This window comes from Anastrepha obliqua, chromosome 1, assembly GCF_027943255.1.
Source record: "Anastrepha obliqua isolate idAnaObli1 chromosome 1, idAnaObli1_1.0, whole genome shotgun sequence".
In the NCBI taxonomy this organism is placed as follows: Eukaryota; Metazoa; Arthropoda; class Insecta; order Diptera; family Tephritidae; genus Anastrepha; species Anastrepha obliqua.
Window position 1 is genome coordinate 40,755,641 of NC_072892.1, and position 27,786 is coordinate 40,783,426.

General features: G+C 36.7%; 1 protein-coding gene across 1 annotated transcript; it reads right to left on the reverse strand.

Moving 5' to 3' along the window:
- Window positions 1-1,636: 1,636 nt before the first annotated feature.
- Window positions 1,637-26,835, reverse strand: LOC129252895 (dromyosuppressin). Its single transcript, XM_054891049.1, has 3 exons — window positions 26,697-26,835; window positions 2,418-2,626; window positions 1,637-2,267 (listed from the first exon to the last, which is right to left on the reverse strand). Exons 2-3 carry the CDS (start codon window positions 2,623-2,625, stop codon window positions 2,191-2,193), a joined length of 285 nt encoding a protein of 94 aa, XP_054747024.1. The 5' UTR covers window position 2,626; window positions 26,697-26,835; the 3' UTR covers window positions 1,637-2,190.
- Between the last annotated feature and the right edge of the window lie 951 nt (window positions 26,836-27,786).

Here is a 27,786-nt window from a genome sequence, read left to right on the forward strand (position 1 = left end):
ACATCGATACTAATGTCAGTCTTGATTGGAGTTTTCAGTGACAGTCTGGCTGCACTGAAGGCCCTGGAGAACGCGAAGCAAACCTCAGAGATTGATCAACAATGTAAGAAGAAGCTTAACTCTGTCGCAAGACAGAACTGGCTTGTACTTATATGGGTTCCAGGACACTCCGGTGTTCAAGGAAACGAAATTGCCGATGAATTGGCCAACCGTGGATCAGCGGTGCCCCCACAGGGGCCAGAGCCAATAATCGGAATCAGTTCCGCAGGAATCATGAATTGAATCAGCAATTATGTATGCAATCTACATAAAGAGCGATGGTCCGGTCTAGACCGCTGCAGAACTGCAAAGTGTTTTGTGACAAAACCGAACAGAAAACTGTCAAACTTTCTACTAAAACTTGGAAGGAAAGACGTTCGATTGCTGGTCGGTATTATTACAGGACACAACCCATGGAGTCAGCATATGACCACCATTAGAATCATTGAGGACCCAATGTGCCTGTCTTGCTTGGAGGAGGCGGATAGCACTGATCACTTTCTTTGTGAGTGTCCTGCCTCTGCTAGAGCAAGGCTGCGAGTTTTGGGTTCCGATTTCGTGAGAAAAAAACTAGAGGATATTTACAGACTTACCAAAGAATCTGGAAAATTCTCACAGGACTACCTTTATCTCTGCCTTTATTCTTTCCTCTCTCTTCCTCTGATACTTATCTCCTTTCTTCCTTGACTAACTAAAGATTCAGAGAAAGATTCTGCAGAAGATTTTTAGACCCTTGAACATTCGGGACGGCGAATATCGGAGACGATAGAACAATGAACTTTCCAGAGACTAAGACATAGTGCAGCGATAAAGTTCCAGCGGCTCGCTTGGAATACAAACGTTCCAGCTCTGAAAGTGTTCGATGCGGCTCCTGCTGGTGGCAGTAGAGGAGTGGGAAGGTCTCTTTTGTGTTGGAAATATCAGCTGGAGAAGGACTTGAATTCATTTGGTGCATTTAGCTGGTGTCGATTGGCCCAAAATTGCTTAGACGGTTAACGCACCAGTTATTTATAAATTTATAGGTAATTATAAATAAATAAAAGTTATATTGTACAAAATACCATTTTGAAGCAAAAGTATAAGAAGTTTTTCAAATACTTGTTTTTTTTTTGTTTTTTGTAATATTTGAGAGGAAATAAATTTCTTTATTGAAAACCATAAGTTTTTAATATTTTTGTAAGTGCTGCAAAATACATCTTTAGTTGCGGGTCTGCATTGAATTTTTTATACATATTTTTGATGCTTTGAAATAAATTACATTTACAAATTTTATATTTGTTTGCATTTATATGTATGTGCACATAATATATTCTTTATTTATGCACTCATACTATGTTAAATGTAAAAATTGTTTTTAGTAAATATTTATATCTGATACCTTTTCATAGTGCGTAGAAATATTTATATGTTTTATTATTTGTTCATTTATTGATGTTTGCTGCAACGTCTCCGCTCCCTCGTGGTACTTATTTAAATAATTTATAGTCAATATTTTTTATCAAATGTACAATAAGAATTGTTTGTGGTTTTGGCCTTTTGTGTTTTTTTTTTGTTTTGCCTAACAAGAATTATACAAGCCAACTAAAACAACAATTGGTTTTAAAAAACATTGTGTTTTTAATTTTTTTGTTGTTTTTTTTTTTACAAGATTTCATGCATTTACGGTTTGCATGCGCATATAAGTATATATTCCAGATGTAAAGAAAAATGAGAATATAAAGAGATCAACTTGACAATTTGTATTGCACATACATACAAAATAATTATATAAATTTTGGGCTTTGCAACATTTTTAGTTTTTTTTTTATATTTATTTGAAAATGTTTTTAGTTGCAATGATTTGAGTTGTCATAAAATTATGCCACACATATCTACTTATTTTATAAGGATATTCATGCTTTGATTAAGTATTTTTGTACATAAAAATTAATAAAATTCAATAAATGGTTATATTTTTTATTAAATTTTATTATATCGTATAATCTATCGGGTCTTTCGGCTTTGTTGGTTATTCACATGGCGGTCGTGCTTGAATGCGTGTGAGTGTTAGATGATAATGACTATTATTGTTGTTGCAAATCAAAGAGTACTCCAAACGGTCGATTGTTGTTGGTTTTGTGTTTCGAGGTGGTCGTCGGTAATGTTTCGAAATTAACGCCTCTTGCCGAAACGCAAGAAAACATGATCAACATCGGAACGTTTCAGTGGCGCCTGATCGGTCAGCATGGCTGTTGGGTGAGAGAGTAAGCAAAATAATAGCAATACAAATAATTAGCAGTGTATGTATGTATGTGTAAATTTTATTTATTTATTTGTATGAAAAATAATTATAATAATCTGATGTGCAAATTAATTTCAATCGAAATTTCCTATTTTACCTGCAGCCTCACTATTCAGATACGATTTGAGCGCTGTAGCCAACTGCTCCGAATTGTTGAGTGCGGAGCAGACCTTCTGAATGTGTGGTGGCATATCTTCCACCATACCCGACTGGCAGAATGGTAGCACAGCCATGGCGGTGCTGGAATGCGCAGCAGCGATCAGAAAGGTGGCGAAACAGAGAATGGCGATCATTTGGCTTGACATGCTGGAAGAAGGTAAAGAGAGAGAAATTTTTTTACATTTTTTACATTTTAATTACATTTTTTTCTACATTTTTTGTAGTGCGAAAGAAAAAAATTGTAAAGCGCCTTCACTTCTTAAGTTATACAAGTACATGAATATATTTATAGAAGATATCCTTATTATCTGCATATTTTTGATAAAACAAAACTTAAGTCAACTTAGCACTTTTATCTATTTGATATTAAATTGCTAGCTTTACTCGAGATATTTAACAATTAATCATTTATAGCAGTAGCTTAAATAACTATCTTAAAACAGTGCAATAAATTACTTAATTAATTCTTGATAAATCTGAATTTTGTGAGGTAAAATCCACTTTAGTTGATTTGTCCAAAATTCAGAGATATATATTATACGTATGTATGTACCGGGTGTTTTTTTTTAGCTGCATGAGAACCATAGATATTGATAACTTGGTCTGACAGCTGAGAATGACGAACTGCGTTGACATTTATGTAGAGTAAGGTTTGACAATTCATCATTAATCGTTTAACACCAGAAAATTGCTTTCAAATTGTGGAAATTTACTTTGAAAAAAAAATTCTTCGCGAAGTCCATAGAGCGAAGTGTTGAAGAAGACGCTGAAATCTCGATTCATCGTCGTTCTGAACTTGTTAGCCTTTATCCTTCGTCTACGTGGAAAAAATAAATGCCAGGAAATTATCTATCACATTATAATAAAAAAAAATGTACTCCAACAGTATTTCTGCTTTGTATTATCATTTTAAGGCGGCCGGCGTAGCCGAATAGGTTGGTGCGTGACAACCATTCGGAGTACGTAGGTTCGAATCTCGGCGAAACACCAAAATTAAGAACAAGTTTGTTCTAATAACGGTCGCCACTCGACAGGCAATGGCAAACTTCCGAGTGTAGAAGCTCCTCATAAAAAATATCTGCCGTTTGGTGTCCATTTGTCGAACAACATCGACGCGCACAACACAAATAGGAGGAGAAGCTCGGCTAAACATCCAACCAAGGATGTACGCGCTAATTATTTATTTATTATCATTTTAATTTCCGATGCTCTTAAAAAACACCTGATATACAGTGCACTCGCGGTAACTCGAATAGCCGCTAAGTCGAACGACGTGCTAACTCGAACACATTTTTTTCCCTATTGACTAGTTTGTAACTCGAACAATATTAAAGCGCTATAACTCGAACAAAAAAACAAATTTATTTGTACACACATTCTTTTCAAACATGTACATTTTGTACATACATACATATGTAATAGTATATGTATATAAATTATATGTATACTAGTGTATTGTCCATATGAATATTTCGACGTTAATATCCCGTTAGTTTTCTGGGAACAACATCTTGCATTGACCAAATTGCTTTAAATTTGTCATTTGTAGTGTATCAGTGCATGTGAGTAATGGATCGTAAAAGGTTGAAGTGTTTAACATTAAAAGAGAGGGCTGAAGTCCTTAACAAAATTAAACGTGGACGTAGTGTTACTTCTCTAGCGAAGGAATATGGGGTAGCCAAGTCCACCATAAGTCTTATAAAAAAGAAAGATAAGGCAATTTTAAAAGCAGTAAACAACACGTTTTTGGGTCCTGGGAAGTGGAGAACTTTAAAAGCTTCTGAGTTTCCTAAAATGGAAGCCGCTTTATACAAATGGTTTCTGTCCCAAAGAAAAAAAAAATTACCCAATAAGTGGACTCATCTTGAAAGAAAAAGCGAAAGCTTTTCATACCCAGTTGTGTGGGGAAAATTCTACATTTTTTGCCAGTGACGGGTGGCTTCAAAACTTTAAGAAACGTTATGGAGTACGCTTGTTAAAAATTTCTGGAGAAAAACTGTCATCACAGCCAGAGCTGGTAGACCCTTTCAAAATGGCTTTACAAGAAAAAATAAAGGAAATGGAGATATGTGCCGACCAAATCTATAACGCCGACGAGTCCGGATTGTACTGGAAACTTCTTCCTGAGAAAACTTATGTTTCGTTGTCGGAAAAACAAGCACCGGGAAGAAAGTCTGAAAAGCAGCGTTTTACATTTATGGCATGCACTAAGGCTACCGGCAACCATAAGCTTAAACTTCTCGTTATTGGCAAAGCAAGAAATCCTCGTGTTTTCAAAAATTTTAACTGTCCGGTGGAGTACAAAAATTCCAAATCAGCCTGGATGACTTCGGCGATTTTCAAAGACTGGTTTCATAATTCGTTCGTGCCGCAGGTAAAAACCAGATTCATTAAAACAATTTTTTTAACCAAGTTAAATGACTCTAATATTTAGGTAAGAAAATATTTGAAAGAGGGGGGACTACCTGAGAAGGCTCTTCTTTTAATTGATAATGCCCCATCACATCCCAACGAAATCGAATTAAAGTCCGAGGATGGTTTAATTTTAACTATGTTTATGCCGCCGAATGTGACACCATTGATCCAGCCAATGGACCAAAATGTAATTCGTATAACGAAACTATACTACAGAAATTTTCTACTGGCTTCCATTTTCAACAATAATTGCGATATAACCGAATCTATGAAAAAAATTAATTTAAGAGATTCAGTAACTTTATTAGATGCAGCTTGGAGTCGGTTAGAAAAGGAAACTGTATCCAAATGTTGGAAAAACATTTTGAGTTTTGATAACTTAGGCGACTCTGATGAAGATAATATTCCATTGAGCGTTTTAAAAAAACAATTGTTGGAAGAAAACCAGATAGTAACAGACTCTATTCTTAATAAGCTTAACAATTTAGCCCCACAGGTATTCTGACTGGAATATATGTTTTAAAACTTTTACGTCTTTATGAAAAACATAATTTACAGGTCGAATTTACGCTTCATGATGTTAACAAATGGAATGATGGTGCCGAATTTACTGACACAGAAGAAATAATTGAAACTAGTGATTCTGAGTCTGAGTTTAACAACATAACTGAGACATGTGAGCGGATATCATCTGAGGAGGCAGTTAGCTCTATCAATAAGGTAATTCATTGGGCCACAACTGAACAAGTAAGCCCCGCAAAGGTTAACACTCTTCAATTGCTGCGTGAAAAAGCCATATTCAACATTGCTGCAGGCAAAAAAAGACAAACACACATTACAGCTTTCTTTTCGGCCTAACTTTTCTGTTAAAGCTGACTTTTTTTGTGTAACTGACACAAAGACTGCCAAATATTTGATGAAAAATATTGAAACGAATTAATTATTTTAAACATATTCATGTTCATATCCATATGTAAATAAATAAATAAATTTAATTGAAAAAAATCGATATCGATGACTGTTTTTTTAACATAGCACACTCAATTGATAAGTCGAACAAATTCGATAAATCGACCAGCGCCTGTTTTAATTAGTTCGAGTTATCGCGAGTGCACTGTAATTAATGTCTACATAATCAGACAGACAAATATCAGCTGGTTTTTAGTGAGGAGCTTTTTGTTGGCAGAAATGCATCCGAAGGGCTCGCCATTGTCAATTGCAGGCGACCGATATAAAAATGCCATTTAAGAATATGGAGTTCCAGTCTAAAACTCGATTTTTCTCTACCAGTCTTCTATAAATCACATCGCACTCCACAAGGTGGCCCTCAAAAATCTCGGCGGTTGTTTGCTGAGTTTGTATAGTTAATTTCTTGGTTTACAGGATCTGGCACTCGAAGTGTAACCTACTTCAGACTGCTCGCGCAGCAGATGCACGGGCATCAGCTATCTATTAGTTGGGTAAATGGCAGTCCAGAATATTGTTTGCAAGCGCACAGAAGCATTTTGCAGAGAGTAAACGCGAAAAAAGAAAATCAGTAATGAATTTCAAACCTAATAGTGTGATTGCATTATATTTGGCTGGAAAATCACAGCCAGTCATTGTTCGTGAGCTCAAGCACCTTGAAGTAAGTAAAGTTTTTGTTTATCGCACCTTTACTCGTTACAATGATACTGGTAGCATCACGAAACGTCATGGAGGTGGTCATTAAAAGACTGCAACGTCACGTGAAACGGTTCTAAAGTGAAGAAGCGACTTGAGCGAAATCCCCGACGACGTGCCACTCAAATGGCGAAAGAACTGAAAATATCTGACCGTAGCATCCGCCGCATACTGAAAAATTATCTTAAAGTCAAGCCCTACAAGATCCAAAGGGGGCATGATCTCACACCAAAGCAGCAACAAGTCTGATTTGAGAGAGCGAAGAAGTTGCTTCGCTTGGCCGAAAGTGGGCAATTTCCCAACATTGTGTTTTCTGACGAGAAAATTTTTCAAATTGAGCATTTCGTAAACTCCAAAAACGATAGGGTTTATTTGACCGACCGTTCATACGAGAGTTTGAGTCATCGATTGGCCACCAGAAGGCAGCACCAGCCACAGGCAACGGTTTGGGCCGCTGTAACCGCAGATGGTATATCTAGTAAAGATTGACTGGCAGTCATCTGGACGCAAGTGGGATATGATCCTGTGCCTTCTGTCGTTTCTGTAGCCAATCACCAGAGACTCCAACACACTTTCTTCTTGAATGTGAAGCTATAGCGTGGAGAAGGTTGAGACATCTCGGCCAGATGTAGCCAGAAGAAAAGTATATACCTCAGCTCAGCCCAGCCCAGCTCTATCTTAAATTTTTTTTAAAGCAACTGGATTTGGATGAGCTACTGTGATGAGTTGAGGGACTAAAATGCCATGAAAGCCTCAATTTTATTCATACAGTATTTTATCTGTAGAAATACCTACACATCGCATTAGGTTTGTTTCAACTCGATAATAATCCTGTTAAAGTGACCACAGCTGGAAGACTCAAAGCTTCTAGTAAAGCATCTACACCGTGATCTGCTTGTTGACAGCTCACGCCTTCAAATTGGTGTCCACAAGAAATAAATAATGCAGCCAGCAAGAGTTATATAAGGACTACGTGGAATACGTGATCTGTGCATGTCCGGAACTCGATAGGCTACTTCTTAGACGTCTGCATGGTCTAGAGGCTTTTGGCAGAGCATTCAAGGAATTCGATTTATTATCCCCTATCTAATAATAATAAGTACAAGTTGCTCAGCAAAGGATAGCGAAAGCGTCTCTGAAGTGGGTTATCGACATACATACATACTATAGCAGAAAAGTTCTTACTTCAACTCATCAAAGAACCCATTGCTCCTGGTGTATGAAATGAAAGTGTCGTGGTGTAGTATTCTGGTAATACTAGGACGCTGTCTTGGCTTGTCAGCTCAACCTAATCGTATTCAGTGTAACCAATTGCAAACTAGTACCAAATTGACTACCATCGCAAAGTAGCCGGTGAAGTTAGCTTTAAACTCCATATGCGCGTAGTTCACTTCACTGCTGCATGGTGATGTTTAAATTCATGTTTTTGCTTAATATTCATAGAAGAGAATTCGCAGTATCTTACATTCTATCTGTTTCGTCAGAAACTATTTCTCCTGTTCTTTTTAAGTTTATTCCTATATTTTCCTTATGTTATCAATACTAATTGTACCACAGAATACTTTTAGCTTAGTTTTCTTTCCAATTGTTTCCACAGCGTTTAAAATGCGCAACAAGCGTATTATTTTTCTTGCACCCCATTGCCAACTTCATCAAATGTCATGCGAAAGGAGCTAACTTTGGTTGTACCATGTCAAGCTTTCATATTAAAATTTTCTTATTTCCTTCTGGGAATAAATAATGGTTGAAGTGAAACTTTTCGATATGTTCCCCTTCGTGTTTAAGTTTGAAATAAAAGGGATTGGATGCCAATTATTTACATAGATATGTATGTATGTAAATTTTTTTTTGTTTAAATCTGAGTACAAATATTGTGATAAAATAAGAAAAATTTTAAATAATAAGAAGAAAGAAGTTATTGGGGTGAAACTTTAAAGATGTATAAAAAACAAATCAATTTTTATAATGAAACAAAGTGTATTAAATAAAGTGGAATAAGTATACGACATCTAAGGTGTATGTTGTCATTGTTTTTTAAGTCAAAAAGTTCAATATAGAAATTGAAAAAAACATAAGTAGATTCAAAACGAAGACAGCAATTATTTGAAAAAGAAGAAAAATAATACCAACCATCATTTATTTCAAAATAATTTTGTTGGATACGGATTTGGATTATTTTTTAATTTAAATTTTAGTTCTTAATTCTGTTAATTAATATTTACAATATTGGAAAACTTATTTTAGCACAATATTAATTCAGTCATAGCATATTTTAAAAATAAGTTGAATAATAAGTAATAGGTATGTATATTATAAAAAAATGTTTAAGCAAACTTGAATGGCTGGTGCTGCCATTTATTTTTTCGGAAATTGAGAAATTGTTAAAAAAATATATTTAGTATAAAATAATATACATAGAAGTATAGTATGTACAGGGTTGGCCATATTAAACTGACCCATTGAGTAACCCTATAACTTTTTACTGTAATTTCAGATCAGCTAATGACATACCGCGTTGGAAGCGTCAGTCGAAGGAGATTTATACCATGAAACAGTACACCCCAATAGAATGCGCTGAAATTGTTCAGCTGTACATTCAAAATTCCTTCTCGATTGTAAAAACGCAACGTGCGTGGAGAAAAAAAAAAGTGAAAAGTGCGCCGTCAAAGAACGCAATCAAGCAAATGCACAAAAGATTTTTGTCTTCCGGCACTGTGGCTAATACCCGACGTCCAAATAAAAAGCGGCCAAGACGATCTAACGAAAATATCGCGGCCGTACGAGCCAGTATCGAGTCATCGCCGCAAACGTCAGGTAATCGTCGTTCTGCTCAGTTGGACATCCCTCGGACCACTCTACGACGTATCATTCGTTTAGATTTGGGGATATTCCCGTACAAAATACAACTAAATCAACAACTGTTGCCGGCCGATAAGCCTCGTCGCTTGGAATATGCCAATTTTGTCGTCCGAATGGCCCAAACTGATGAGGATTTTTGGCATCAAATCATTATGAGTGATGAGGCCCATTTCTCCTTGAACGGAACCGTAAATTGCCGTTTCTACGCCACTGAAAACCCTCAAATTATTGAAGAGGTACCTCTCCACGACCAAAAAGTTACAGTCTGGTGTGGCATTTGCGCTGATATGGTCATTGGGCCGTTCTTCTTTGAAAATGGTCAACACCAACCATTGACCGTCAATCAAGAGCGTTATCGGGCCATGATAACCGATTTTGTGATGCCGATTGTTCGTGAAAATGGTATGGAGCACTTCTGGTTTCAGCAAGATGGCGCACCACCACACACAGCACGAGCCACCGTCAACTTATTGAAGACTTTGTTCCCTGGCCGTTTGATATCAAAAAGCGGCGATTTTGACTGGCCGCCACGATCACCGGATTTGACGCCACCGGACTTTTTTCTTTGGGGCTATTTGAAATCTAAGGTTTACGTCAACAAGCCAAAGACACTAGGCGCACTTAAGGCCAATATCCGACGGGAAATAGCCGCCATATCGGCCGAGACGCTGGCCAAAACTATGGAAAACGCCGAAAAACAGGCACATTACGCTATACGAGCTAAGGGCGACCACTTGCGCGATATCATATTCAAAAAGTGATGTAAACGAATCTCCTTGAACTAAATTAAATGTTTTTCACAATGAAACACAAAAAAATGTTTCTTTTTCCATATTTTTTTAATAATCACATGGGTCAGTTTAATATGGCCAACCCTGTATATAAATTTATCGATGTAAAAGTAAATATAGCTTTACTCCCACAAAATTTTTTTAATGGCGTTAATTTAAAATAAAAATTTAAATCAAAAATATAATTTAATCAAAAATGTGATATGTGGCATCATGAACAAAGCTTTAATCAAATTATTCGTTATTCGCGTTGCCACCTAACTCTTAAGGCGCAAATTGTAACCAATAGTGCAGTTGAATTAAGTATTATTTATATATATATAAAAAAAATTTTTCCCTATGCCGAAATAAAAGCTTATGTCATGTACTTTAATTTGTCATGTGGCACTTTTTAAATATTCAAGATGGACGACGAATATTGACAAATATGTTGGAAAACACCAAAAAAAATGAAGTAGTTTGTTAAGAAAAGTAGAGAGAGAGATTCTGGTGCAACGTTCGACTGTTTCATTAACAGCACTAGTTCTTGATGTATTTCACATGTCAAACGGTACAGAAATAATTTGAACAAATTATAGAAAAGTTTAAACGAATAAACTATTAAAAATAAATCTGTCAAACAGTTCTTTTTAGAACTATTATCGCATCTGTTGTCGATATCGCTAAACTTCGTAAAACATTGTTTAACAGTTTTATTGACAGCACAAGTTCTGTATATGTCTTAATCGTTAAACTGTCTGGAGATTATTATAAAAAATTCTGAAAGAATAAATTAATATCTAATACCTGTCAAACAGTTCTTTTCAGAACTATTATCGCCTAAAAAATGTCGGGAAAATCGAGAAGAGATCGATGCATTAATCCCTTTAGAAAAGTAGGTCCATCTTGAATATTTAAAAAGTGCCACATGACAAATTAAAGTACATGACATAAGCTTTTATTTCGGCATAGGGAAAAATTTTTTTTATAAAAACTGTTCTGGGCAGATGGGGGTGTCCGGTTGGCGAAGAATGCCCCATATATATATATAATTGGCGCGTACACCCTTTTTGTGTGGTTGGCCGAGCTCCTCCTCCTATTTGTGGTGTGCGTGATGTTGTTCCACAAATGGAGGGACCTACAGTTTTAAGCCGACTCCGAACGGCAGATATTTTTATGAGGAGCTTTTTCATGGCAAAAATACACTCGAAGGTTTGCCATTGCCTGCCGAGGGGCGACCGCTATTAGAAAAATGTTTTTCTTAATTTTGGTGTTTTCACCGAGATTCGAACCTACGTTCTCTCTGTGAATTCCAAATGGTAGTCACGCACCAACCCATTCGGCTACGGCGGCCGCCGGAATCTGGGTATTACGCAAATTATGATTGAACATTTTAAATAAGAAGTATTTTATAATGGTGTTGCCACTTATTTTTATTTCAAGTGCTAATGGAATTGCCGTATAATATAAAAATATATTATATATGCATTGAAATAAAAACAATTTCAACTGATTTCCCTTTCCTTTCAAAAGTTTAATGCTAAATATTTTAAAAGTATTTATTTTTATATGCCAGTGAAACGGCGGTCACCAGCCAGTGTGATATATCATACCTCAGGAACATTGCACTCTTTCAAATTGTATTTTATAGTTGTAGTGATGGCAGTTTCCTTTTGATTTCATTTGTTTTAAAATCATTGTAAAGCTGCGATTTGAATAATGGCCATCTCATAACCATACGCACATACATACATGCATTGACCACATCCAACCATCACAAGATCCGATAGTACCAGGAAATATAGTCGACATCATGATGTCTTGATAAAATTTCGTTGACAATCAGCGATATGCAACATGCATTGAAGCACGCAGAAACGGACTCTAAAGTCGAAGTGTTACAAGTATGATGGGAGGGGGTGGACAGGCCCAACTGAGGTGGTTTCCTTCGGGAATAAACGAAACTAGGGGAAGATTAAAGTTTGTACATACAACAATGTATATGACGGACTGCATGTGAAGAGTAACTGACGTAGAGCCTAGTGCTCAACCGCCTTCCCGACGATTTACTTAACTGCTGTACCGGGAGGGGATCGGTACATTGACGGTAGGAGGTTTACTTTGGGTTAAACTCCTACACTGACGGGGTACAGGCTTTCGATGCTTCCTCCTCTTAAAAACAAAACAAAAGTGAACGCCCAAGTCAAAAAATGTGGAAACAATTACTTTTTATTTTATTTAATAGTCTTAAAGAAGAGACAATTAGGAATACTCATAGAATAAGACTAGTTACAAGTTCTTGCATAGAAATGGCTTAAAAATAAGCGGCCCTAAAAATCATCGACCAACCATCGATCAATCGAATACGTTCGCTTTTATAAACAACGGACTATTTGGTTCTGAACAATTTCAGTTATTCGTGCGTTTTAGTAATTTGGGTCTTTCTATTTTATACCGAGGCTAACAGTCAGAATTCAGACATCAGTTCCTGGTGCCGATTTGTGGCAGCAAAAGTGACTGCTGGGTAGGTAGGAGAAATTGTTGAAGTAGCAGACTGGCACACCCCAAGTCTCACTACATAAAGGTTTGATACTATTATGAGACCTCTAACGGGCAGATATCTAGAGCCAACCAGAGGTGTTATAGGATTTAGGTTGGAGCACTGCCCCAGGCTGTCGTAGAAAGGACCATAGTAAAGTGACTGCTAACTGCTTTTTAAATTCGAGGTAAGTAACATCACTATCAACATGAGGCGTCTCAGACAAGTCAAAAAACAAAAGCCAAAACAACATGAATACAACGCTTAGATTTTCAGACCACTTTCTTTTATTGCTGCTGTGTGGTACACGCCGAGTTTCTTCTTTCAGACCAAACAGTAAATAAGAGTAATGTGAGCGTATTGAAGCATTTGTGGCTTGGTGAAAGAATTTATAGAAGTGTGGCCAAGATCAGACCATGAACCGGCTCTTAGCGAATCTGACGTAAGAGCGGTTTGTTTACGAAAAAACTGAGATTGTATTGGCGTTTTATAAAAAAAAAATCATCACAATCTCTACTCATGTTACTTTTTTGTCGCCTGAACTATGACTAATTGGACGAGTGTGTGAAATTAGCGACTAAAATTCTGCTGCCGAGTCCCCTATGACGTGGAAACTGAAGTTACTCTAGATTAGATTAGATAGATTTGAGGTTTGCACTCCGACCCTATGGTCTTTTATGGCCCCTACTCGTCTGAGTACTTCATTCAGACCCAGTTCCCTTATTAAACTTAAGCTAGTGCTGAGTTGGACTGAGCGTATGTGCCTTTCTTTTGGCTGCAATTGGGCGAAATGTCTCAACATTATCCGTGCTATAGCGCTTCATTCAAGGAGAAGGTGCATTGGAGTCTCCTAGAATTGGTCACAGCTGCGCAGTCTGCAACGGCCTGAGCACCGTAGCGGATGACCAAACCTGGTAAAAAACCCTGTGGCAAAATGTTTCACATAAGAGGACGGATTTGTGCAGAAGCAACTTGGGATTTCTTCAACACGACAATGCATCGGGTCATACACCTCATCATGCAACTTTGACTGTTTGAACAAACACCACCTTAAAGACATTCCGTAAGCTTCTTTATATCTGGCATGCCCTGTGACTTTGTTGTCTGTTTCCAAATCATAGCTTTAGGTAAAGCATTTTGAGGCGATTGAGGCGATAAAGGAGAAATCGCATAAGATGGGGAAGGCAATCCACAAATCGGTCTATGAAAAGTGGGTTGAAGGTTGAAGAAAGCCTTGTGATATTTTGTGGTCCTCTTTATCGATCTCGCACGGCTATTAATACAACAATCGTTATGTGAGTAAAATTATAATACACTAGAGCGCTAATGCAAACTATTGTATTGGTTCTTAACTAATGAGATGCTGATGTATCTGATCTCATCCTTTCTATCCAAGCAACTTTACTGGCCCAGGGAATGCCAATGCCAGATTATTACAATTTTTCCGACAGTTTGCAGAAGTAGATAAACTAATTTTTCGTTTCATCAGCTAAGACTTTCACTCTAGGGCCAATGGTGAAGTTATTGTCACCATTAACAACAACAACAACAACAACAAAACAACACAAGGATATCGTTAAGCTCTATATTTAAGTAAGAACATCAACAGAAGATGCATAAATGAAATCATAAGTAACTACGCACGTCAATGTGTGAGGTCATATGTATGCAGCACAGGAAGCTTAGTTGTGTGCTTGTGTGGCCCTTACACATGTGCGTCTATGTTTGTATTGTATTAACTGCGAATGTAGCAAGTGCCAACACATCAAAGTGCAAATGATCCATCAAATGAAGGCTTTTCCCGGTGTACATATGTCTGCATGTATACACGTGTGGCTATGTATACATATATGTATGTATAAATTTATACCTATAAACCTATGCCAGTTAGTGTGGAGGAAGAGTGCTTGCGAATGCAACAAGCATACTTTCTAGCGTAAAAACGTACATGCATTCGTATGTGCAATACAAATCAGTGTCAACGTATATAGTGTGTATGCAGTAGTGACACTGAAAAACTTGCACTCGGTAAACGCAGGATGAAGGCCTCACTATTTGCAGGTGAAAACCAATGCGATCCCAGTGAGCACTTGAAAATGGTAAAACTGCGCAGTGACCAGTCGAAGACAAGATGGGAAAGTTCAACAAAGGGCAAGTGGAAGAATGGTTTGGAAGAAAGCACGGGGAAGCCGATTACCACCTTTCCCAAATCCTTAGTGTTCATGGATCTTTTAAAGCATACCTTCATCGCTTTGGGCATGAAGAGACTCCATACTGCGAGCAGTGCGAGCCAGGCATCGACGAAAATGTGGAACATGTGCTTTTCTTATGTCCCCGTTTCAGAAGACTTTGTAAAACACTAGAAGATAATATCGGCTGTAGCGTCACGTCCGAAAATCGTGTGTCACTAATGTTGAAGAGCAACGATGCATGGAACGACAGCATGTGGCTACCGAAATAATGCAGGAACTTCGGTACAGTGAGCAGGCAAGGCGAAGACGCGAACGCCAAGAAAACATGTAAGCCATCAAACACGAAAATGCAGGCAAACTGACGATATCAGACATAGAAACTCACTTTTCTATGGTATAGATAGGGACATTGCGGGTGGGCGAATACTGATACAGCAGGGGTGGCTCTCTCATCAAATGATTAAAACAGTGAGTGGTTACAAGCAAATTCTACTTCTGACGTATTGCATCAGGGCGGAAATGAACGTAGAGGCTAGCGCTCAAACCGTTTCTCAACGAAATACTTAACAGTAGTGCCGGGGGGACTGGTAGGACGGTAGGAGGTTAAGTTCGGGTAAAAGTCGCACACTGACGGGGTTAGGCTTTCGATGGTATTCCTCTTATAAAAAGTATATTTCCAGGTGCAAAGTATATATGTACATATTGGCACGTTCGTCCTTGTTGAATGCTTTTTATGATAGGCTTTTTTATGGCAGAAATACTCTCGGTGGCTTGCCTATGCAGCAAAACGCTGCTGAAGGGCATCCGCTATTAGAAAAAGCCTCTTATATTATTTGATGTGTTTCATGCCTGCTGCAGGTTTCGAACCCGGGCTGCACCGAACGGTAATCATGCATAAACCCATTCGTCTAGAGCATGACTTTTAAGTCTCTTCTAACATGTCTTTCTAATCGGCTTAAGAGGGTTTTTAGTTTCTTCGCCGTCGTAAGGATCTTGATGTTTATTGATTGGCTCAAAATTACTTGAAAGCAGAAGATCCATCCTGCCGTGTTCATTTGTTGTTTGTCAGTATCATTGCTGGGACTACTGATTGTCCTCCACTTGTTAATAAATTTCAGTTTAATATGCCTTACATATATCTCCGCCAGCTTAAAGGTTTAAACGTTGGAATTGGTGCGAATACTATGGCATGTGCGGAATTAACGTTGTTTTTCAATTCTTTAAGTGCTGATATTTCGTAGCCATATGCCATTTTAATCAACCACGTTAGGTATTTTCTTAGCTTAACATAGTCCGCAAGAATCTGTTAATTCATTTACTAAAAAATACACAAAAATGCATCGATGAACTTCCTATAGTAAATACAGGGTGTGCCATATAGCGTTTGGTTTTTGAACCACCTATTTTTTTGGAGAATGGTAACACAAATGACATGTCAAATGTGTTCATAATTTACTTAAAGGTTTGACATTTATGAAATGGGACGCTATACGCTTGAACAAAGTTGGGAAATATTGAAAACTTATTTCCAAAGTGGTGAGTCTTCTTCTTCTTCCGCGGTTACAGTAAATGGCGAGCGTTACCGTGACATGCTCAACGAGTTTTTGTTTCCAAAAATTGAAGAGGATGACATGGACGACATTTGGTTTCAACAGGACGGTGCAACTTGTCACACTGCCAAAGTTACACTCGAACTTTTGGCTACCGTTTTTGAAAACCGAATAATCAGCCGAAATTCCGATATCAATGGGCCGCCTCGGAGCTGTGATTTAAGCCCGTTGGACTATTTTTTGTGGGGAACCGTTAAGTCTAAATGCTATGCGAACCATCGAGAGACGATTGATGCTTTAAAACACGAAATCGAAGTTGCCATTCATGAAATTGGAACCCAAACAATCGAAAATGTGCTTAAAAATTGGGTTGATGGAATGGCCTACTGTAAAGCCATTGTCATTTGCAGTCATTTGAACGATATTATTTTTCATTCAGAAATGACAATGTTCTATCTTCAAAATAAAAAAAAGTTTGAAAAAATATTTACTAGTTTTTTTATAGCCGATTCAAAAAGCAAATTTTACATGGCCCACCCTATATGTGCAAAAGACATTTGAACACAATTTCAAGAATAATAGAATACAAGATTGACCCCATCACAAAGACGCGACATCACACTGGTACTGTTGCATGAGAAAAATGTGAAAATGCGTAGAATTACATAAACAACACACGAATAAATTGCTCAAATGTGATATCAAACATACAGCGATTTTGTCAAATTCGCTGACAGCAAAGTAGCGGTACCACAATTCGCGCCCCGTGTCTATCGTTACACAGTTCCTGTTTTTCAACTAGTGAAAATCTAGCCATTACCGGACTACTAATAGCACAGAGTTTTCTTGTATGGCTTACAGCAACTATGCTGCTACAGTATTTAACCCTCCGATGTTCATATGGGTCTGGCCAGACCCATTCGATCTTTAAATGTATGTAGATCTTTTATTTTTAATATCTGAGGCTTCTTAGTCCATGACTTCCTTAAATGTAGTGTGCTAAACACAATGAAGTAGCAAAATTAAGATTTTTGCTATATTTGTTGTAAAAATAATAACTTTAAACTAATTTCGTTAATAAAGCTCACATGGGTCTGTGCAGACCCATATAAGCTTCTCATGTAAATTGGTTAACCGTTAGGTGTAAACAACTAAACTGTTAGCGGAGGCAGCGGCAGAGATAATTTTTTAGTTGACATTTGAAAATTAAAGTAAACACGTGTTTTTTAATTAGTGGAAAGTGTTTTTTTAAATAAAATGGAACTGGTAAATATGGATGAAGTTGATGTGAAGACGCGTTTGCTTCGTAAGCTAAGTGCAGCAAATGTGAGTCCGGAAGACGTCAGCGACTTCAGGCACAAATTGAAGAAATTATGGGACAGGAGTCCGATCTATTTGAAACAAGTGGCGACGTAGAATATGATGAATATTTTCCAGATTAAGATGACTTCGGTGAAGCATCAGATATAGAAGAGGAAATCGAGTTAGAGGCTGTTCTGGATGAAAACCATGATGGTATTGAGGATTTGTATAGAGAAGCTATCGCCCTTCAGGCTTCAACCACAATGCAATCATGCAGCACTTCTATTACCCAGGGCCTTATATACAGGTCGAAAGATGGTGAGATGTGGAATTCAAATCCTCCACCACCTGGAAGGCCTCGTTGTCACAATGTTACAACTTTTACTCGTAAAGGGCCACTACGAGGAGCGTCACCGCGTCATAAAGCTCTTTTCAAGCCATTGCTGTCTCCTGAAATCGTAAGTATCATTGTGCGGGAAACCAACAGAAAAGCCGTTGAAGCGTTCCGTCTATGGAATGAAAAGCATCTCAGTAATAAACAGCGTTCTTGGGTAATGACTAACGAAGATGAAATGTATGAATTTTTTGGAATGCTACTTATTGCTGATGTGTTCCACTCGAATTCTCAGTCAGCGAAAGAATTGTGGACCAGTTACAATATGCCAATTTATAAGGCCACTATGTCATTGAATCGGTTCAAGAGCTTGACTACTTTCATCCGTTGCGATTACAGTGGCACTCGTGCTGAGAGGTTGAAGCAAAGCAAATCTGCTGCCCTGGACGATGTATGGCTCATGCTGATGGCCAATTTAGAGAAAGCATACACTCCGGATTGTCATGTAACCGTCGATGAACAGTTATTTCCATATCGTGGGCGCACTCGATTCAGCCAATATATTCCGAGTAAGCCGGTAAAATATGGCATGAAGTGTGGTGGATTTGTGACTCTGTTTCAAACTACCCTTTAAAAGGTATAATTTATATCGGAAAACCACCAGGTGGCCAGCGAGAAACGAATCAAGGTGAACGGGTCGTCATGAAATTGATGGAAAATTATATGGACAGCGGTAGGACTGTTTATGCTGACAATTTTTTTTCAACATACAACTTGGCAGAAATGTTGATGGATCGTAGAGTGGCTTTCGTCGGTACCGTAAGAAAAAATAAGACCTTCATTCCGCATGAATTGCTTAACCCGAAGCGTGATGTTAAAAGCACTTTATTTTGTTATCACAATAATTATCGCTCTGTGCTCGTATATGGCAAAGCCGAAAAACCCAGTAATTATGTTACCCACTGCCCATTACCGTCAAAGCACCGATCCATTGAAAGGATTCAAGCCAGATCAAATTTAAAGCGGGGGTAGATACAATGGATCAAATGTTGACTGGCTATTCATGCAAACGCTCGACAAACCGTTGGTCACTGGGAATGTTTTATAATATGCTTGATATTGCCGGTTTGGCTTCATTCATCATCTATGACGAGCTGAATTCGGCAAAGCAGAGTGATAAGAGGCGCTCATTTATCATTGAATTGGCACGGCAGCTAGTTATCCCACATATAACGAAACGGGCGACTAACCCATTAGTAGGAGGTTTGCTCATATAAGACAAGCAATGAATCTTTTCAATATCAAGGTGAGTATGAATTATATACACGCCTACATATATCTCCGCGTATAAAGATGCATGTATTCATATTTACTAATTTAAAATAAATTATTTCGCTACTTTTAGGTACCGGAATTTTGTCCATCGACATCAGATGCAGCACAGCAACAATCATATGCTCAAGTTGCTTCAACACGGTCATCGTGCTACCATCGTGCTGCTTCTTCTTCTAAAAAGCGACGTAAAACTCGTTATAACTGCAGCAAATGTAATCGTCCCATATGTCTTAATGAACATTCCATGCAACTATATAGTTGTAAACCCAATTGCGCTTCGTAATTAATACTAATCCGTTCAAATAAATAAATAAAATTATTTTTAAAACCGTATTGCTTACATTATTTGTATGGGTCTGGCCAGACCCTTATGATGCACTTACCGCATCATAAGGCACCGAACATCGGAGGGTTAAGTCTCTTCCATAACAGGAAACAACTAAATTGTGCTCTGTTGACAGCTGGCAAATCAAGTGAAGTGAAATGCTTGGATAAATGTGTGTATGTATACGCATGCAAGTATTTGTAAGTGTGCGTGCTCGTCTTGCAGTAACTTATCTCATCATTAAGACGACAGGATAACGGGATAATAGATAAAAATTACCATCATGACTATATCACACAAAACTTCTATCAATTTGTTGTTGCACAACACGGCATAAGTGATATAAATAGGAAGTGGATCAACGTAAGCTAAGTAAAAGGAACCAGGTGATAATAACAGTATGCGGAAAAGAACTTACATTTTTTAATAATCTTAATAAAGTGTGCTCTGAATTGTGCCCTTAAGGCACTGCTGTTAATTTGTGAAAGGTGTAGGATGAAAAGCTTAAAACGCACACTTTGCGGCGTATTAGCGTATTATTAACGGTTGCTTAGTTATAGTTATTGCGAGCTTTGTACTGTATACTTTGCGGATCTTCTTAAGTCTAAAAGCTAGTTGAGATGAATTTACTAACAGCTGTTAATGAATGCTGCCAAGGAGCAGATAAATTGTGGAGCAAATGCTCGGATTATATAATATATATTTACTTAAAAGAATCGTAATTTTTCATATGAAGTAATTTTTTTAATATTTTTAGTTTTCAAAAATTCTCCGACTCTAAGCTAGAGAGAAATTATGCTATAGTTAATATTAGTGGCGTAGCGCAAAAATATTTCAGACAAATCAAGGCTGAGCCTCTCAAATTTGTGGTGGAAATATTGATGTTTTCCTACCACTACAGGGTCCTGCAGTTTTATCCCACACCCGAACAGCAGTTGGGATTCATGAGAAGCTTTGTTAGAGAAGTTTGATCGAAACCGAGATAAATACCCGTTTTTTTAAATTTTCGCAGATGCCATTGCATTAGGTTAGATGGTTGGCCCGTTAGGTATTAGGGATGAAGATATGATGTGTACTAGTAGGAAATTTGCACAGGCGACTAATATCCAAGACTGATAGCTCCTCAGGCGTAGTTGAAACTAAGAACTAAGATGTGTGAAACTAGATCTCGTGAAAGCAGGACAGCCGGCAAGTAGATATACCTATGCTGAGTTAATTCCACCTTATTGTCCTTCGGACCGCTACCGCAGAGGAGACTCGAACGTTTATTTGGTTTCTTCCTTTTAATTTCATACACATAGTGTTCGGTTCGAACTGATACAATTAATGAGAGAGATGGTTTTGATAGTCTTGGAGGTTCCCTCTGATCCACCCTTGGCAAGCGGGACTTTACAAGCTTATACGTTAAGGTTCCTTGACTTAAGGAACATCTGATAAAGAAGAGAACTAGGTAGCCAGTTGAACACTTATTTAATTACTAAACGAAAAAGTGAATTCACTCGGGCCACACTACTAAAACGAAGCTGCTTGAGAAATTATTGTATGTTGCAAATTGTACAACTTTCAATATCCCTGCATACTGATTAATAATCAATAATGAGTATAATATGAGTATATTGGTGAAGAACATTATTTATGCAGCGGAAATTTCACAGAAATATCTGTCTGCTTAGTATTTATTCGATAACTGTCATTTTATAAAAAAAAATATACTTGAAAGTGTTCACCAAAATCCCTGTTATGCCAAATTGTTCGTAAGCAAAGGGGCGATGCAGAGTTCAGGCATGGTGAAAAGAATTCAGAAGGCGTGGCCAAAACCAGACCGTTAACCGGCCCCCAGCGAATTCTAAAGAATCAGCTGATTGGCTGCCGTCACCAGCGTCATGACAGCGGTTTGTGTCTTGATGAGACAGTGTTGATAATATTTGAAAAAAATTAATACAGTCTTCCTTCATGTTGCTTCGTTGCCGTCTGAACAATGACTGATTGGGCGAGTGTGTCAATACGAGGAAAAGAGCAGGCAGAATTCTGATGCCGAGTCCACGGCGTAAAGTTTGATTTTTTTTTTTTTTTACCACAGCTGATTGGCCAAACCTGGTAATCTATCATCCTTGGATCTTAAGTGGAAAACGGATAGGTGACAAAAGAGCGATAAATAGTAGCATTACTCCTGGATGTCACTATTGCGTGACTCGCTGCGACAGTTCTCTGCCAAAATTGTTCATTTATAAAATAGAGCGTGTGAAGAAGAACAGAAAAAGCGAGAGAGTAGCATATCTGTAGTAGTAGCAACTTCTGAGTTTCTTCACCAAAAAAAAGTACACAGAAAACACAAAATTGTTTACATCAAAGAATACTTTTTCATAGTTCGTATTTAACGAAACTAAACATTGAATAACATAAAACTTGTTAATTCATAAAGATTCTAGGCGAAAAAAATTGGCTTCAATTCTGCATTTCAATATGACAATGAAAAGAGCCGAAATGTCAAATTTGTCACATTTTCAAATGAATTCAAACCAGTTGAGCCTTTATATGACTTAACGTGAACCAAATTTCTGAAGGAAGAGGAAATGTTTCGAATTATTTCATGTTTTTAACCACCAATGAGAAATTCATAGGCGCTAAATCACTTCATTTTGCCGTTTTAATTTTCAAAATACATTAAATCTAGTGTTTAAAGCGCCAAGTTGGCAACTATGACTTTGCAAAAATCAGAGAAATAAATGGCGGAGGGAAGTTAAAGAGAAAGCAAGCAGCGTTTCCGCGGAATCAAAACTCTCATTATTCCCGGTATAATGCTTTAGTTTTCACTACCCTCGCTAAATGCGTAAGCTTCGCTTCAAATATGCCAGTTTTCACATTGCACACCTTCCCAATTGAATTCCATTAACTGTGCGATCTTTTGTTCGATTGCTCACACATCTACGCATTCTTGGTTGTAAAAGTATAAATACACCCACAGCGTATGCATGTAATACGGCGCGTGTAGGAATTGCCGAAAAAAGGCTTAAAGTAGAATGCGCGTTGACAGAAAAAATTTGTTTGGCAGCTCGTGGGTATTTGTCACGTTTCGAGGGGATTCGCATGTGCAACGGGTATTGCAATGCAGATATACAATTAAGCACATGTGCGATTATGATAATTGTATGTATATATAGTATGTAAAGTAGCTGATTAGAACACCTGCATAAAATCATATAACACAGATTGCATTAGTGATTACATCCGCAATAAAAGCAACTACGTTTCGTGAAGCTTATATTTGCACTACCAACAGCATATCCTGCATGGCAATCTGCTGATTCTCAACTTGTTGACTTTGCTTGTCAATAAGGCCAAAAATGTAAATTTTCCTGGTGCGTACATTGTTAGGTGTTACAAATTTTGAGGTGAATAGTTACTATGCACTGATGACGCGATTCTCCGTCCTGGGCTTTTGGGTTAGCGAATTTTAAAATACAGCTTAATTAATACTACATTTTTAGGGGGTTAACTTATATCTATGTTACATTCAAAACTGTCTGATATGCCCGTATAATACTTATTATGCATTGCTATATATACATATATGAGTCCGGCGACTGAGATTCTCCTCCTATTTTTTGGTGGGCATCTTGCAGAAATGGAAGGACCTACAATTTTAGGCTACCGCAAACGCCAGATGAGTTTTATGAACAGCTTTTTGATGGGAGAAATGCATGCGAAGATTTGCCATAGCCTGTCGAATGGCGACCGCCTTTAGAAAAACTACTTCTATAATTTAGAAATTGGAAAAGGAATTATGAACTCATAACTCATGTCCAAGGTGCTGTTTTACATTTACTAAAAATAATGGACATAACTATTTCAAATTATTGAATTATTATAACCGAATTTTGAAAAGCTTGTGTTTGTTTTTTTTTTTTAATTTTTTCATTTGTTTGAAAATTGTAGGTATAGCTACGATTGATGTAATCTTTTGAACTGGTGTGAAGTCTTCCAAAAACTAGGAAAATAAATTTTTTTTTTTTTTAGCACCGAAGGCCCATGCAGCTAGTGTGCTCTTTTTTTTTTGTTTTTAAGTTAGTGTAATATTTTATATTATTCTAATAAATAATAATAAATATTTTTTGATTTAGTTTTGAAGCCAAAATTTTCAAAACCATACAAAAAAAAAATGCAGAACAGTATGTTTCTATTTTGAGTTGCAGAAAAATTTTATAGCAGCAATTGTTTCAAAATGTATAATTACATGGTCTAGTTTTGAAAAAATCAGTTTTTCACAGCGCCAAACAATTTCAAAGTAATACAAACATTTGTTGTTTGTTTTTTTAAGAAATATTCCATAACCATAATACATTTTAAAATTTCTAGTTCAGTGATTTTTTTTTAAACAGTCTAGTTCACAGCCGCAAAATCAAAAACAATGTTTCAAACCTATAAAAAATTTTCAAAACCTTACACAAAAACAAAAAAAATTAAGTAAAATTGGAAAAAATTTTAAAATTTTGGAAAAATTTAGAATATTTTTTTTAAGAAAAATGATATATAATTTTTATAACTTTCTAGCATCGTTTTTTTCTTAAGGGCAAATATTAATATAACGAAACGCTTGCCTAATAATATAATTATATAATTTTTTTTTAAGAAAATTAAAAAACAAAATTTTAGAAAGAAATTAAAAAAATACGTATTTTTTCTGAGGCCCAAATATTAAAATAGCAAAGAGTTTACCTAATAATATATTTAGTGCTTCTATATATATTTTTTCAATTAAAAATACTAGATTTTCATAAAATTATGCATATAAAAAATAGAGATGAAAAATTTTGAAACGTTTTCTTTGGAAAAATTTTTTTAGAATTTAAAATTTAATTAATTAAAAATTTATTTACTATAGAAAATTAATTTTTTAGAAAAATTTGTTTTCGGAAGAATTCTAAATTTCTAGCCTAATTTTACAATATAAAAATAACTACATATGTTTGATTCTTCTTCAGGAGTTAGTCTAATAATTATAGAAACAAAATTTTTGGACAAAATTATAAGAAAATTTGTTTCCGCAAGAATCCGAAATTTCAAGACTGATTTTATAAGCCCTATCTTTTCGTAGATTTCAATATAAAAATAATAAATCTAATAATATTAAAAAAAAATTCGAAAAAATTATGAGAAACTCTGTTTCCAAAAGAATTCAAAATTCTAGCTTAGTTATACAAAACCTATTTTTAATAGATGAAAAATTTGGAAACATATTTTTGGAAAAAAATTTTAGAAATTGAATTAATGAATTATTTAAAATTTTAGAAAATAATTTTTTTTTAGAAATATTTGCTTCCAGAAGAATTTTAGATTTCTAGCCTAGCCATCGAAAGCATTATATGCGACATTAAACTTCTTGCCGGTAGATCTGCAGGCAAAATATGTCGCGCGTAGTGCGGCAATACGGCTGAACACTCTAAGTAAGAGCTACGTTCACGGAAAAATCCTGGCTGGCACTTCGGATTGATGGCCTATGCACTCCCGCATACATTTGCCATTACAACGTTCACGACCCTCCTACCCTCAAGGGAAGAGTGGAAACGGGATGATTTAAGACACGGCGAGTCTATCCATGTATACACAGATGGCTCAAAGCTAGAAGCCAGAGTGGGCGGAGGTGTATGCTCCGAGCATCTGCGGATCTCCTCCAGTTTTCGGCTCCCCGACTAAGGTAGTGTCTTTTAGGCTGAACTGATGGCAATAACGAAAGCCGCGACACTGGTACAGTGTGATGCGGTATCTGGAAATGACATATACATTTTCATGGACAGCCAGGCGGCGTCCACAAAACAGTCGACAATCTCCAAGGTAGCCATTAAATGACGCACATAACTTCATGAGAAGGCTGAGTCATTTCCCTTAGGGATAATATGGGTTCCTGGCCATCGCGACATCGAGGATAACTGTAGACCCGATGAACTAGCGAGACTCGGTACCAAATTGACCGAAGAGCAAATAGCCTATGACATAGGCGTACCCTTACAAACATGTAAGGTACTCATCCTTGAAGAAATCATAAGGAAAGAAAACGAAATATGGCGTAATGAAACCACCTGCAAAATCGCCGTCAACAGTGGCCGACTGTGCTAAACGCACAGAATCTAAGCCAAAATAAACACAGTCTTAGCACACTGATTTCGGTCATAACGGGGCACTGCCTAATAGTTAGGCACGCCCAAAGGATGGGTGTGCAAGCACATGACTTCTGTAGAAGTTGTCTTGAAGAGGAAGAGACAATCTTGCACCTTCTGTGCCATTGTCCTGCTCTATCCAGACGGAGATTTACTATTCTCAGTTCTACAGAAATAGATGATATTCTAAAATTTTTGAAAAGCACATACTGGTTTTAGGAGAAATAGGGAAAGCTCCCTACGCGGCATCACAATGGACTATGAGCTTGAGTGTGCCCCACAGGACACCTAACCTAACCTAGCTTAGTCTAACAAGCCCTTTTTTTCAAAGTTTCCAAAACATAACTAACTATATACAACTATATACAAATATACTCCTTTCAGGAGTATATCTTGTACTGTTTTTATTATTTTTTTCTGTTAAAATACTACGTTTCTCCAACGATAAGCCTACACATAAATTTATTATTATTTTTTACACACATTTGCGAATATCCACTGAAATATTTTTTTAAACGAATTTCCTAATTTTAAGTTACAAGAAGCTCTGCGTTAATTTTTGTTTAATAATGCAAACACAAAATTTATGTTTTTAGAAACTTCTTTTATGAATACATATATTTCTCTCTAAATCACTCACTTTATGTGCTGAACTAATTCGCTATTTTTTCGTGTTTATTTATTATTTAATTTTTGATGCAGTAAAAGTACCGCAACATGTATTTCAAAAACACTTTTATCAGTTTCCTTCCAAATATCATATTCCAATCTCTACGCACCTGTTGATTTTGTTTGTGTTTGTAGTTGTGTGAGTTTCACTAAGGTTATTCAAAAGTAACCGTCGTCACTTGTTGTTAATCTGAATGAGTGAATTGGATGCTGTTTTTGTTTAGATATTGCAACTGTGTTGTAGCAGCACACTTGTTTGAATGATGCTGACTGCAAAAGGATACGTGCTTTTATATGCAACGAAGTCAACTTTTGGTGCTGGAAAGAAATATACAGCATTCCCATTGGCTGGCATTTCCAGCGACGATTTTGATTGCTTGCCATAGAAGATGTGGGTAGTTGCTCATACGCCCCCGGTGTTGGGTGTACGCGTGCACGTATTTAGCATTGCACTGACACCAGCACATGTGTGTTTGTATGTGTACAAATGTTACTTGGTGAGTTTATCTTAGAAATTAAAGTTTTAGTATGGGTATTCACCGTTAACTTTTGTGTGGCTATACGCGTGCATTGAGTTTGTATCCATGTTTGTATATTACAGTCATCGACTTCCGTTATAATAATCAATTTAGTATTTCATAAGTTTTTTATATTGTATACTTTTTTATACCTAATTATCCACTTTTTAGTGAAGTCGCCACAGGACAACGCGCGTAAATGTGATTTTATTAGACATTAAGCTATAATACAAGCGCATATACAAATAACTATTTTTTGTACTATTAAATGAAAAAATTATACATTGTGGTCACTTTAATTACTTTTTTTCTTTTAATGCATTGTCTCTGTTAAATATCAACCGATAAGTAATAAAAAAACATCACCATATGCTTCTAGATACTCATGCGTTATAACTTTTATGTTAGTGTTTATGTGTTTATGTTTTATAAATTGTTGCTGCACTGGAGAGTAGGCTAATATAGGAATTCAAACAGCAGTTCTTAGTCAATATTAGTGCCTACTCATCTATTATATATAACGTTAAAAATCAAAATTCGTGCAAAAAAGTGATAAATAATAAACAAAAAAATTTAATTTTTAACAAAAAGGCTTGTGCTACCGAAATTAAATATTACATTTACACATAATTAAGATGCTTTAAAATACCTTTGCTATTTCACCTCTTATATTTTATAGACT